Source organism: Gasterosteus aculeatus, chromosome Y (assembly GCF_964276395.1).
Source record: "Gasterosteus aculeatus chromosome Y, fGasAcu3.hap1.1, whole genome shotgun sequence".
In the NCBI taxonomy this organism is placed as follows: Eukaryota; Metazoa; Chordata; class Actinopteri; order Perciformes; family Gasterosteidae; genus Gasterosteus; species Gasterosteus aculeatus.
In genome coordinates, this window is record NC_135709.1 from 19,373,252 (window position 1) to 19,387,206 (window position 13,955).

General features: G+C 44.1%; 1 protein-coding gene across 1 annotated transcript in view; it reads left to right on the top strand.

Annotated features, from left to right (window-relative positions):
• Positions 1-181: 181 nt before the first annotated feature.
• Positions 182-13,955, top strand: part of LOC120812435 (metabotropic glutamate receptor 3-like) — a 24,212-nt gene continuing 10,438 nt past the window's right edge. Inside the window, exons 1-6 of the mRNA XM_040168370.2 lie at positions 182-296; positions 5,822-5,881; positions 7,157-7,711; positions 8,738-8,881; positions 11,363-11,632; positions 12,041-12,677. Of these exons, the coding sequence (XP_040024304.2) occupies positions 7,394-7,711; positions 8,738-8,881; positions 11,363-11,632; positions 12,041-12,677 (1,369 nt within the window). The 5' untranslated portion in view covers positions 182-296; positions 5,822-5,881; positions 7,157-7,393. The remainder of the gene's footprint in view (positions 297-5,821; positions 5,882-7,156; positions 7,712-8,737; positions 8,882-11,362; positions 11,633-12,040; positions 12,678-13,955) is intronic.

A 13,955-nucleotide genomic window follows, 5' to 3' on the forward strand; every position in this document is an offset into this window, starting at 1 on the left:
TTTCCTTTTTATCCTTGCCGGATCGATTGTTGTTGCTAAGAGACTGAAGCATCCTTTGGCAAGGGGCTACACATCTGTTGGTTCCCTCTCTCTCTCTCACTCTCTCTCCTTCTCTCTCTCTCTCTCTCTCTCTCTCTCTCTCTCTCTCTCTCTCTCTCTCTCTCTCTCTCTCTCTCTCTCTCTCTCTCTCTCTCTCTCTCTCTGTGTGACAGTGCGACTCCTCCGAGCTACCAGGAGTACAAACTTCCACCATCCGGAGATTCGTGTGCAACCTTCGAAGGATCCAAGTCGTCCAGGTAGGTCAAAATGTAGTACATTTCTGTGTCATATTGCAGGTTCGGCCACAGAGTGCAGAGAAAAAACAAATTGTCAGTCCGGGACCGTTCGAGTGCGCGTCAGCCAATCCTGCTGTGGGGAACAATTTGCTTTGAACTTTGCGCAGGATGTAAAAAGCCCATTTGTACATGCATGCATGTTCCATTTTTACAGATGTTCCTTCCGATCGCATGTTACGATAAAGGATCCAAACACAGTGGCTAATTTCTACATCGGATGCACGAGAAAGATACAGTGGTGCGTGCCGGAGATCGGGCATACAGGTGGATCTGATGGCCGCATGCAGTCAGTGCTTGACGGCAGAACGACTTTCTGTTCGCTTCTCAGCAAGCACACATACACACACACACACACACACACACACACACACACACACACACACACACACATACACACACACACACACACACACACATACACACACACACACACACATACACACACACACACACACGCACGCACGCGCACACACACACACACACACATACACACACACACACACACACACTCTACGCAGGAGCCGAGGCGCGTGGCATCTACATTGAATTACGTGGACAGACTTGAGACAAAGACTCTTATTAGTGCACCAGCAGTTTCATGTTTTTCACAAACGGTAAAGGTTTTAAGATGTGATGGAACTTTTCTGCTTCCCAGATTGTTTTTTGCCTTTGAATCCACGTAACCTGTTTGAATAGTGAAGGGGGGGCTTTATTTCTGCAGGCTGTTCTCCATTAGACTCAACAGTGACCATGTATTCTATTCAGTTAAATTAGTACCTAATATTGTAAAAAAGAAAAGGAAGAAAAATAAATAACGAACGAAACACATACATAATATACATTTAGATTTGCATGGTCTAAATCTCCTTCATGATCACATGAATTGCATGTACATCTCAGATTAACATATTTCCTTCCACATGTTGATATTCATTGATGAGCCTATAACTTTTTTTCCACGCACATTTCTTCTCTTTTCCAACTGAAAAAAATGCAGCCAATTATGATGAGACCGTGTTCCCTGTGATAATTAGAACTTTATCGAATCAACATCAGAAGATTAATGAGAATTTCAAATTCAGAATTTTTCTTGGAATGATCTATTAGAGAAAGAACCAGCATTTACTCGGAGGAGAGGTGGGTGTGACTTGTAGTGGTAAAATATATTATAACATTGTTTTGTGCTAAGGCCGTGTCTCAAGTGTCCTGTATTTGACCCTGATGTGCAAAGAGCAGCATGATACAAAATGTTGCTTTGCAGCTGCGCACTGAGAAGGGAGAGCGGTCAACTCGATCTCATAGACGCTGCAAAGCAAAGGACTCCTGTTCATGGACTTGTTTCATATCTTATTCGGTACAAAAGTTCCGGATCCAAGTTTTACTTTATGTCAATTAATAATGATTTGCAGCGGCCACTGAGGAGGATCTTGTGTGTGTGTGTGCTACCCTCAGCTTCACCTGGGTTCTTATCTCAACCTGCTTTGCAGCTTCTCGTAGCTGACACGGAGAATGTTCTTCACACGTGTATAAAAACTCAGTGTCTTTAGTGCTCGGAGACGTCATTACACCGAGCGCTGAGATACGTGCTGGTGTGTTGGACCGCCTGCTTGCAAGCAATAAATGAACTTTTTGCAACTTTGATCATTCATCAAGACTCTGTTTTATCAGACAAATCATTCTCTTCTACCGAGCTTTTATTGAAATATTCCACAACAGACTACTGCGAGATATTTGAGAGCCTGAAAATGGATTAGATGGACTTAAAATGACAATTTTATTGATGCAGTTGTATGGTGTCAGTAAGAAGCATTTTGCGCTGGTGAATGTGCGTATAAGCTTGTGTCAGTGCATCGTTGTGTGTTTTTGTGTACGTGCACGGCCTTGCAGCTTCCACTCAGCACCACTCACTAGACCGCCCACAGTACAGAACCTCATTGTTAGCATTGTAGTAGCTCTGTGCACACAGGAAAAGGGATACGGCGATGTCCTCTAGTCGCAGACGAGTTATGTGTGGATGTAATGCGTAAACGTGTGATGTGACAGAGATTTTGGAAGCAGAAGCCATGCTGATCGTAGATTATTGCGGTTTGCTGATGGTTATCTGCGGTTGATTTCATCTGTTTTGTAATGTGTTTGATACACACAGAAGCTGTCGACCTGTGCCAACATCACACAGGGAGATACGATCAAATGTGTCTCATTAAGTTCAAAGCCTAATCTAATCAAATCAGTCCAAAAAAAAGAAAGCCTCCCATGGAGCCTTATTTTCATACATCCTTCCTAAAGCTTCAGACGCTAACATATCATAATTACACCTAACTATCCCTTTTTTATCCTTAGTTACGTAAACATCTTCAAGTAACTAAAAGTTTTTGTCCTTCACACAATCGTAAAATTTAATAATAAAGCCTCCAACGTGGCAACGGCTTTACTTTGTTACAGTCGGCAACAGTGACGCGTATTGTTACAGAAAAGTTCCTTTCTGCTTGTTCTGGGAGATAAGACATCAAATTTATCCCACTGACTAATCTCCCAATTACTAGGTGCTTGCTAGTTACTAGTTTTGAGGTTTCAACTAAAAATATAATTCTTTCTTATTTTTAAGTTGCTGGTATAGGATGTTTTATTAAAATGAACAAAATCAGTCACTCTATATATACGGTATATATATATTAACTATTGTTAAATGCTGCTGATTTTGTCAGCAGGATTTCAATTATCGCAATATGCATATGTGGACTGTTTTAGCCGTGTGGTAAAATATATCTATAATAATATCACAAATAAAGTCCTTCATTCCAGGCCTCCTGAAGTTGGCTTTTGAAGTTCTTTCATTATAACGGTTGCTCCGCTCCACATGTTTCTCACGCCGTTACGCTCCGCTGAGGAGACGGTCTTGAACACACTTGCTTCCTACAACTCACCTCTCATCAGCAACAACAGTCACTCACAAAACACATCGAGCCGTGCACACACATGTACGCACACCGACACGATGAGCACTGTACTCTCTGTTCACTGACATTCATCCATCCCTACATGCACAGACTGTCTCCGACACACACACGCACACACACACGCACACACGCGCGCACTCACGCGCGCACGCTACACTCTGGGGATGAGACAGTGAAAGGACAGTGGAATGTACAGCTGTGATGGTGTGTCTCAAAGAGGGATCAGACTCTTTAATAAATGATGAACTTGAGAAGGGAGACAGTGTGTGCGTGTGTGTGTGTGTGGGGGGGGGAGTCTTTGTCTGTTTGTGTGGCTCACTGGTCAACCACTTGGTACATTAGAAAAACACCACACTGAGAGCAGGCGACTCAGCGGCATCACGCCAAGAAACTTGTAATGTCTGTTAAAATGCGCCCGTCTAATCTGTTTTAACTGACTAACTGTGCAACAGTTGAAGTATCTAATAATTACAAAATGTCTCAGTCTTTCCAGACAAACATTCAAAATAGCAAATCCACAGTTCAATTATTTTATCCATAGCACTATAAATACAAACGTCCTGTTGCAAAAATCAAAGAATTAAATTATTTATGTTTTTGTGAAACCCTACAAATGGCCCTATTGCATAACCTCTCCACAGGTTGTGATTACATCACAGACACATAACTTTGCATCAGGTAACTACTGTTAAAATTCACGCCTAACTCATGGGTTGTGCGTTCTGGAACCGACCACACAGCTTTTCCGTACTCGGTGCTGTGCTCAATCACACCAGCTTGTTTTAGGGGGTTTCCTTACCTCATAAACTAGAAAGTGATACATATGGATGTCCCTTATGATTAATATATATATATATATATATATATATATAATATTTTGACAATTCACAAGATAGCAGACTTTGATCAGCAACTTTGATCAAATCTTGTAAACACCACCCAAGCTGAATCAACCATTAAGAAGTCTCATGTCTCTGTCCAAACCCACTCGATTGATTCACCCATCTGGTCTGAGGTAGTTAATACTCTCCATTACTCTCTACCTATTCGTTGCAATGCTCTGTTCAACGCAGGTTTTGACTGCAGTGACGACGGACTAGTGGGAGGTGAAAATGAATTAAGTCGGATGCAGCAGCACCTGTACCACAAAGCGGTTGACTGATGCTACGTGATGATTCCCAGGGTCATTACATGACTGTTGATATATTGAGGTTGATGTATGCCATCCACGGAGATGTAATTCTCCTTCTGACAGGCCCGCCGCCCTCCACAGAGATGGAATGTGCCTCTAATGAATGCCTTCACACAACCCTGGTCTGTTTTTAGGCCAAGTAGCCATTTTTAACCAGGACGTGATTTGTCCGAGAACAACCACTATGAGGTCGATGGCGACATGAATGAGGGAAGGCTTTACGGTGCTGAAAATAACTATATTTACTTTTCACTTCATGTTATTTAATGTATTAATATCTCAATTGTTTTTTGATTTTGATCATATTACAGACACTGCAGCCAGATGTTGTCAGAATCATTATTTAATACAAGATTAAATTGTGTTTCATGAATGTAACATTTACCGGACACTTATTATGTTTCAAGTCGTTTTGGAGGTCTCGCTGAAGTAAAGTGTTGTGAGTGAAATAGACCACAGTGCTTAGCCCTCCCATTGTAGATTTAGTGTGTTGTGCTCAAAGGTTAAAAGCTCTTTTGGTGTACAATCCCTTTATAGTTGCATTATTGTTTATCCAACAGTAATTGGTGTGCTTTAAAAGGGACGGTGGGATGTGCATTGTTTGCATTGCATTGCATTGCTGGATGTTAGGCTGTTGTGTTTTGTCCTATTTATGGATCATCAGTCTTTCCTGCCTAAAATGCACTTCGTAAATAATTGATGGTCACAGCCCCTTTTAAATCCAAGACTGTCAGAAGTCCGGGACACCGCGTGTACACACACACACACACACACACGTGTACGTAATTGCTATCGGAGGGTCAAAGAACAAGTAGTCCACTTTTTGTACATCTCAAGAATGAAGATGGAAAGAAAACACACACACACACACCGAGAGAGCTGGGTTGTCTGTCCTCTCAGTGTGTTGCGGTCCATCGACCCTGCATGGCTGCTCTCAGCTGGATACGTGTCATCCACAGCAGCCCTGCCGGTTAGGGGGAGAACGAGGCCTGTGGAGGGAGTTGGACATAAATGGGAAGTGCGGAGAGGAGCACCAGGCGGTGGGAGAGGGGGAGAATGCTGGGGAGGTTTCCTGAAATGAAACGGGATGAACCACGAGCAGCCAAAGAGGAGCGTGGCAGCTGCCCGCTCGCATACTTTACATTTGAACGGGGTCAGAGATGAAACGGGGTTGTCTGTCCGAAGTTACTGTGCATCACAGCTCCCAGGGAGAAGGTTCAGTAGGCAGCCTCCCCTTTAATCGGATGCACTCTCTCCTCTTCTCCGATTGACAGGCGTGTTGTTTTCTGCCCGTTGTTTACTTGCCTCATGTCTGTCTCCCTGTGTGTCTTTAATAGGTGTCTGTGGTGATGTTGCCATGTGCCAGCTGCCATCTGCTCTTATCGTGCTTTATTCAGGTAAGACACTGAATGCCTTACTGTCTATATGTTACGTATATGTGGCTGTACGGAACCACTTTCTTGACTCATTGATTAACTTCTCCAAGAATAACCAAAAAACACACCACTTTATATCTTGTGTTTAACAGAAAATTGCTCATATTTGGGGGGGAAATAAGTCATTCAGTGTGGAAACAACATGGAAAATGACTTATCAGTAAACCAAGAACAAAATGACTGATGTGTAATAAGTACATGTAAATGTGATCTTCATACCTGAATTAACTGACAGAATAGGAAAAAAAATATTTTTAAAGAAATTGCTATTCATGCCTAGTGTTTTTAATATAAGGATACAACCATCAGGGGGTCACCTCAGGTTACCGTAACAACTGGAAATAGGGGAGAACAGCTGACCTTGCCAGTGGTAAAAAATAGCCGCCTACCTAAACCTGAAGATTAAATAAACCAACAACAGGCTGAGATAAACAGTAATATGATATCATTGGACCATAAGCACCACAGAGTATAAAACAACCAGCTTTAAACCTATGGGGAAAAATCAGCTTTCTTTGAGTCAAGACACTTAAACATGTGAAGTTTAAGAGGTGGTTTCTAAGCGCAAGATTTACATGCACAGGGTTATAATAATTTCACATTATAATGCCCAGCCTATAAATGTGATGGGGTTTGTAAACCAGACCTCAACCTCGTCTCACCTATTTGAATGCTTATGTTTCTCTGGCAAAAGAAAGTGGACTCTATGAACTAACGTCATCTGAAACCAGAGCTTCAAAAAAGAGAAAAGGGCATTCGGAAATATAAAATACTGTAAGTTGTTTCATTCTTAAGATATAGTTTACGTGCTTCCCAACAAAGAAGCAAAAAAATTCAAATGAACAAGCCTGATTCATATATTCACTCCTGTACTCTAGCCTGCTTGGCTTGGCAGTATTATGGCCAAAAAAAAGGTTTAAAAGTTTAAAAAGTGTGTTTGTGTGAAGAGTGTATTTTCCAACAGCTTTTCAGAAAGCAAAAACACACATACACATTCACAAGAAGAAAGTTCACTCCGCGATGTAGGAGGGGCGGGACAGCGGGGGGATACCAAACAACTCTATATCCATTTTAGTCATGGCCTGGCTTAGGCGGAAACAACTTTAAACCCTTTTAAACAGTGTGCCCAAACTTCACTGAAGGGCTTCGTTGCTGTTTTTTAACACTTACAAAAGGTATTTCATCATGCTATCTACCTAACTCCAGTTAAATCTCCTCTCCTTCCTCTCCGCACAGGAATGATGTCCAGATGGTGTCTCCCTCCATGTGTGGTCCAATTCATCGCTCCCTGACTACTTTGTGGGCCACAAACCAACCCAGGCACCCACGGCCACTATTTGATTCAACCCCACTGTGCATCGGCCTAAATCCCTCAGTCCCAACCTTCACCCTCAGCCCCCTACATCCTTCTGCCTCACTTTCTGTTAAGCCTCTCCTCATATTCTGACGACCGTATCCCTCTCCGAGCCCAACATGTCGGCCCGCGTACCCGCTCTAATCTTAGTCATGATGTTTCCCGGCGTTTTGCTCTCGGTCGGAGACCCTCCTCCGTCCCGCCGGGAGATCCGCATCGAAGGAGATCTTGTGCTGGGTGGTCTGTTCCCCGTGCACGAGAAAGGTGCCGGGATGGAGGAGTGCGGGCGTGTGAATGAGGACAGAGGGATCCAGAGGCTGGAGGCCATGCTGTTTGCCATTGACAGAATCAATGAGGACAGCGCTTTGTTGCCCGGGGTCTCTCTCGGAGTCCACATCTTGGACACTTGCTCCAGGGATACGTATGCATTGGAGCAGGTACACCTACTGTGCAAGTGTCTCAAAGGGGGGAGGGAGGGGGGGGGGGGGGGGGGCATTACTGAGTTTGAACACAATTTGCTTAGTTAGCTGTCGGTTCTTTCGTTTAGACGGCGACTTGAACTTTAGCTATATTTTATGTTTTAAAAGTTGCACCGCAAAATAAGTTGTGCAATAAATGTTGCAATGTTGCCATTTTAAATTAAATAAAGGGTCTCATTAAAAAAGTAAATGTACTCAGAAATTCTATATCATCCACGATGGAAAAGTCAAGAAAAGTCCTTGATTGAGAAATAGAGATGGAAGCCATTCGGATGTGAGAAATGAGGCAGATTTATATTTTTAAAAAGCCTTTTCCCTCAGGGATTATTTCCAAAAAATGTTTTGCGTCTTTGCTGAGCTATTAGGGGATGATGCATCCAGTGATCTTATACAATGAGCTCTTTGACTGATGGTACAAACCCTGAATTCTGTAGGTGGCAGCTTCATGGCCTGGTTCTCCACATCCCAGCAATATCTTATAATGTGGCTTGATGTCAGGGCTTGCTCATTTGCAATCTGGACCCTGTTACGAAAGGGTTAGAGAAGGTGTGCTGGGAAGCACAAGGTTGGTGGTTCGAGTCCAGGCTGCCCCATGTTCCATGTCGAAGTGTCCCTGAGCAAGACACCTGACCCCTAATTGCTCCCCAGGCCAAAAATGTGAAAAAGCCGTGGGTTTAAAGTGTAATGTAAGTCGCTTTGGATAAAAGCGTCTGCTAAATGACCTGTAATGTAATGTAATGTAATGCAATGTAATGTAATGGGCTAGTTATATGAAGGCAATGAGCTTTTGTATATTCACGTTCATAGAGATTGAAACGTTACATTATAGAAAAGTATCAATCAGTCTTTATTTATGTTGCAGATTTCTTTGAAAGAACATATTTCAAAGTGAGTTAGAGGCCGACTAAGAGCAGAAACATGGTATAGATCATACTTTTTGCACAATATTTGCGATTAAATCAACGTGGGTGTGTTTCCCGTAAGGCTCTGGAGTTTGTGAGAGCCTCCCTGACCAAGGTGGACGACACAGAGTTTATCTGTCCGGACGGATCTTACGCTCTGCAGGACGACAGCCCGCTCGCGATCGCTGGGGTTATAGGTGGATCCTTCAGCAGCGTTTCCATACAGGTAACGTGCAGCGTGCAGGTACCGAGGTATTTTTCCAAACGGACTTTAGCGTCATCATCTAACTTCGACTTGGTGGCTTCCTCTCTCGTCTTTAACTCATGACCAAGCATGCAGAACCTGACTTGCATTGATGTTGAGGGGCAAACCCATGTCTGTCTGTCTGTGTGTGCGTGTCTGTGTGTGTGTGTGTGTGTGTGTGTGTGTGTGTGTGTGTGTGTGTGTGTGTGTGTGTGTGTGTGTGTGTGTGTGTGTGTGTGTGTGTGTGTGTGTGTGTGTGTGTGTGTGTGTGTGTGTGTGTGTGTGTGTGTGTGTGTGTACTTATTTCTTAGCATCAGGTTTTCTATCGCCGTGTTCTTGCGTGTCTCCTCGGCTCATGCAGCTCTTGTCACAGATCTGGGTAATTTGCAGAGTTTAACATAAAACCTCCCTCTCCCTTACTCCTATGTGACTACACAAAGGCATCCTCCTATCACTTCTTAAAAGTTTCTCTTCTTTTTTTTCATTGTCTCTTTTCCTCTCCATCACTTTTTTATGTTGATGTCTTTTTTCTGTCCCTTAAATATACCCTCTCTTCTTTCTCATCACAGTCTTTTAGTGTTTTTTTGTCCTTCTCTATATGCATTCAGAGGCATCCCTTGCAGCTATTTGGGGAGAGCTCAGTCTATGCTGACCTCAGCCCCCTTCTTCTCCTCCTCCTCATCATCCTCCTCCTTCCTGGGGCAGCCATTGTGAACACATCTGCTCTGTCCTTCATCACACATAATTACCCCTTGCTTCCTCGCAGCTCATTCTCATTGCCCCTCGTTGCTGTTGTTTCTTTACCTGTCTTTTTCCCAAATGCAGCACTTTTCTTTTTACGAGAACCAAACTGTGCTTAGCATTCTGATCTCTTTCCTGAAAAGCTAATCCGGATGCTCCTTCAGGAGACTCTACCTGGCCAACCTCTGTTGCTTCTAAATGAAGTAATAGGGAATTATTTATGTTTAACAATGCACAACTAAACTCCACTGTTTTGAGGGCATTCACGTAGCAGGCATAATCCCTTTCCTTCATACGTACACGTGTGTGTGTGTGTGTGTGTGTGTGTGTGTGTGTGTGTGTGTGTGTGTGTGTGTGTGTGTGTGTGTGTGTGTGTGTGTGTGTGTGTGTGTGTGTGTGTGTGTGTGTGTGTGTGTGCGCGCGTGTGTGTGTGTGTGTGTGTGTGTGTGTGTGTATGTGTGTGAGTCTCTATGTCTCTGTGTGTGACCTGCATTCCAAGCAGAAAACACACAGCAGCCCTCCACTGCACCAAAATGTTCTCCTTCCCTTTCATTTTTTTATACTCGTCTCTAATTACTCAACCCATTCAGTACATCTCACTTCTCCCCCTCACTCTCTTTCACAGGAAGAGAGCAGCGTTTCCTTTCCTCTGCATGTACCTGCATGCAGGCCTCTTAGTTAGTTGTAGTCATTGCTCAGTGGCAGGTGATGGAACAATGTGGGTACATTTTGCACCTCGACCTTCCCTGACATTTAAGTCAGCTGGCATCCTAAAATCCTAAAACCTACCTAAAATACTCTAAGCAGGCATCCATGTGTGTGTCATTGCAGGGGCCTGTGCACATGTACAGCAGTTCATGTGCACATCATTGTGTACAAGTGTGTTTTTCTAATCTTCTACATTATTAGTCTCATGAGATTCTGACATGTTGTCAAAACAGCTCATCAAATGAGCTATGAATGGAATATAGAAGAGTGATGCGCTCTAAAAGGATTAACTTGAGGCGAGAATAGGAGGGCTAAATAGTTTCTGTTTATTTGTGCATGTATGCATGTTTGAATGAGAATGTTTACACGTCTTTGTGTGCATGAGGATGTGTAGCAATTATATTTGTGTTGGCTTTTGTGACTAATTGTAATTAAGGGAACATGAGCGAACACCAATCAGCAGTAAAAGGGAATAATATATGGACATCAGTAGACCCTAGATGATGTCCATCACTAATGCATGAGCCAGGGATTTATTGAACTTCCATTTATGTGTGTGCATGCGGAATGTGTGTGCGGTTTTATGTTTGTCCATGCTCACATGAGCCTAAACTTTTGTCTTTTTTCTTTAAATAATCACATTATGCATGAAGGAATCAGCACAAAGCTTACAAATATGTTCCCGTTTTTAATTTGAGGTTCATAAAAATTAAGTCCAATTATTTAACTGTTTTGTTCTTACACACAGTCAGTTGGTTAAAGGAATAATCAAAATGGTGATCAAAATCAGTCAGTCAGTAAATTAACTTCTCAGTCTAGCTTTGCAGAATCCAAAAGGCTTATTTAGTTATATGCACATAATATAAGAATATTAGAAAATTTTGCCATATAATGGGTATCAAGAATGAATTACGGTTAAATCAATATGTTAATTCGTTAAAAGGGTTTAATTTGCAAGAAGGTTTAGAATTATTTCGGATGATTTATTCCTCATTTCACTGTGTCTCCCCACAGGTTGCCAATCTTCTCAGGCTATTTCAGATTCCTCAGATAAGCTACGCTTCGACCAGTGCCAAGCTCAGTGATAAGACCCGCTACGATTACTTTGCCCGCACGGTGCCCCCCGACTTCTACCAGGCCAAGGCCATGGCCGAGATCCTCCGCTTTTTCAACTGGACGTATGTGTCCACTGTGGCGTCAGAGGGTGATTATGGTGAAACTGGCATAGAGGCCTTTGAACAGGAGGCACGCATGAGAAACATCTGCATTGCTACTTCAGAGAAGGTAAGACGTGAAATACAATACGAGTTTTTCCCAGCATGACAATTAACAACAATTGCTGAAAGCAAGTCGCCAAAAGACACCTTCCACTTGTGGCGCTAATGCTGAGTGTGCATCCACGAGGCCCTACCTGTCTTATCTCGTCCTACACACAAATGGAGGTGATATTACACTGACGTAATCACTTGTGAACCAGAAAATGAAAGCATATCTAGATACTTTCACAGTCACATTTGAATCTCACTTTGCTACAGATAAAGGCGGAAGACGACCGACAACCTTTTTGTGCTTGTTTCTTCCCTTTGGATGGTGCTGATAAATGATCACAAACAGGAACCGCGAACCAATTGACAGGAGAAGGAACATTTTACAGCACATCCGTCATGACACCAACATCCTCTTTCTCTCCAGGTGGGGCGTTCTAACGCCAAGAAGTCCTATGAAGCCGTGATCCGTCAGCTCCTACAGAAGCCGCATGCCCGCGTGGCCGTCCTCTTCCTGCGTAGCGACGACGCCAGAGAGCTGTTGGCAGCAGCTGCCAGGCTCAACACCTCCTTCATCTGGGTGGCCAGCGATGGTTGGGGGGCCCAGGAAAGCATCGTCAAGGGAAATGAGGTGACCGCCGAGGGGGCCATCACACTCGAGCTGGCAGCCAATCCCCTGCCAGAATTCAACCGCTACTTTCTCAGCCTGAACCCGGTGAAAAACCATCAAAACCCCTGGTACAGGGAATTCTGGGAGCAGCGGTTCCAGTGCTCCTTGGGTGCGGGCGGAGCAGGGGGAGGAGGAGGAGGAGGAGGAGGCGGAGGTGTTGGACTGGGAGGGACGTCTCTCCCGCCGTGCGACGTGGACCTGTCGTTGGACAAGAATAACTTTGAACCAGAGTCCAAGATCATGTTTGTGGTCAACGCGGTGTACGCAATGGCTCATGCACTCCACTATATGCAACGCAGCCTGTGCTTCAACACCACCAAGCTGTGCGACAGTATGAAGGCGCTGGATGGCCGCAGACTCTACAGGGATTACATCCTTAATGTCAGCTTCACAGGTAAGGGAGCCGGAGCGTGCGCAGAGTCCAAGATAACTTGTTCACGGTGGATGGATGGAGGGTAAAAATAAGGGGATGAGAATGAATTGAGGAGGAAAAAGGGACAGAGAGAGAGAGAGATAGCCAGGAAAAAAAAGCAGGAATAGTGTACCAACTTAGCAGTCCTCTCATGAACGACACAAGGATGTTGTCCTTCCGCAGTGCATAAAAAGTACTGGGACAAATCTGCTTAATTTCTATGTATTGTCTGAGCCAGCCGTGCTATTGACACCCATTACCCATCCGTAATTTATACGCCACTACAAAGTTGCTTTGAGGGATGAGAGTTGCAGCGAATCCGTCAGCCATATTCTTGTGTCTTGAACTAATGAGATTGTGTGTGTTATAATAGCTCCTATAGCCGGCTGCCTGTCTGCATGTCAGTCTCTGCAGAGTAGAGAGAGGAGAGACAGCGGATCAGCTTGACTGACAGATGGCGTACAAAGGCAGCGGTATAAATAAACCGCTGCGTCTCGGGGACTGACACAGGTTTAGAGGTGCTTAGTCCTCCACCAACCGTGACCAGGAGCAGACATCAAAACGGCCTAACAAACAGCGCTAACGCGGAAGCTTTGCTCACGAGACGCTGGGGAGCGAGCAGCAGGGATGGGTGGAGGACGGAAGAATGATACCCCAAATTGAAAGAGGGGGAGTATAGCTTGCAGATAAGAAGAACGACGGGTAGACTCAAATGAGAAAATGAGAGTTTGGGGTAAGGTACGAGGTGGAAAGACAGAAAAGAAGTAAGCAAGGAAAGAGGGAAAGAGGAAAGGGAACACTGAAGCATTGCCAGAGCGGGACATCGCGCTTCGGCAGAAGATGAGGATTCTCTTTGAAATTCCCCATCTTCATTTCTGCCACAAATCAAAGGACTTGGAGCATTTCTGCATGAGAGAGACCTAAAGAAGGATAGAGGACGAGCGCTAGTAAGATAGAGAGGAAAGGATGCATACAGAGAGGGATTAAATAGATATGCAGATTTGCACACAGAAAGTTCAAAATGTGAGCAGTAAGTTGCAGAGGGGAGGGAGGTGTGCACCCAGTGCAACTTCCTCACATCATTATGTCTGATCACCCCTCTTACTTACATCCCCCTCTCTCCCCCTCCCTTCTTCTCGCCGCTGATGCATGTCCATGAGGCGCGTGTCTTTGCTCCGCAAAGAGAGTAACAGCATGTCAAAGGATCTCAAGCTCTTCACAGCTCACTGTTAGTGTCGCCGGCGACAGCATGGCCAACAG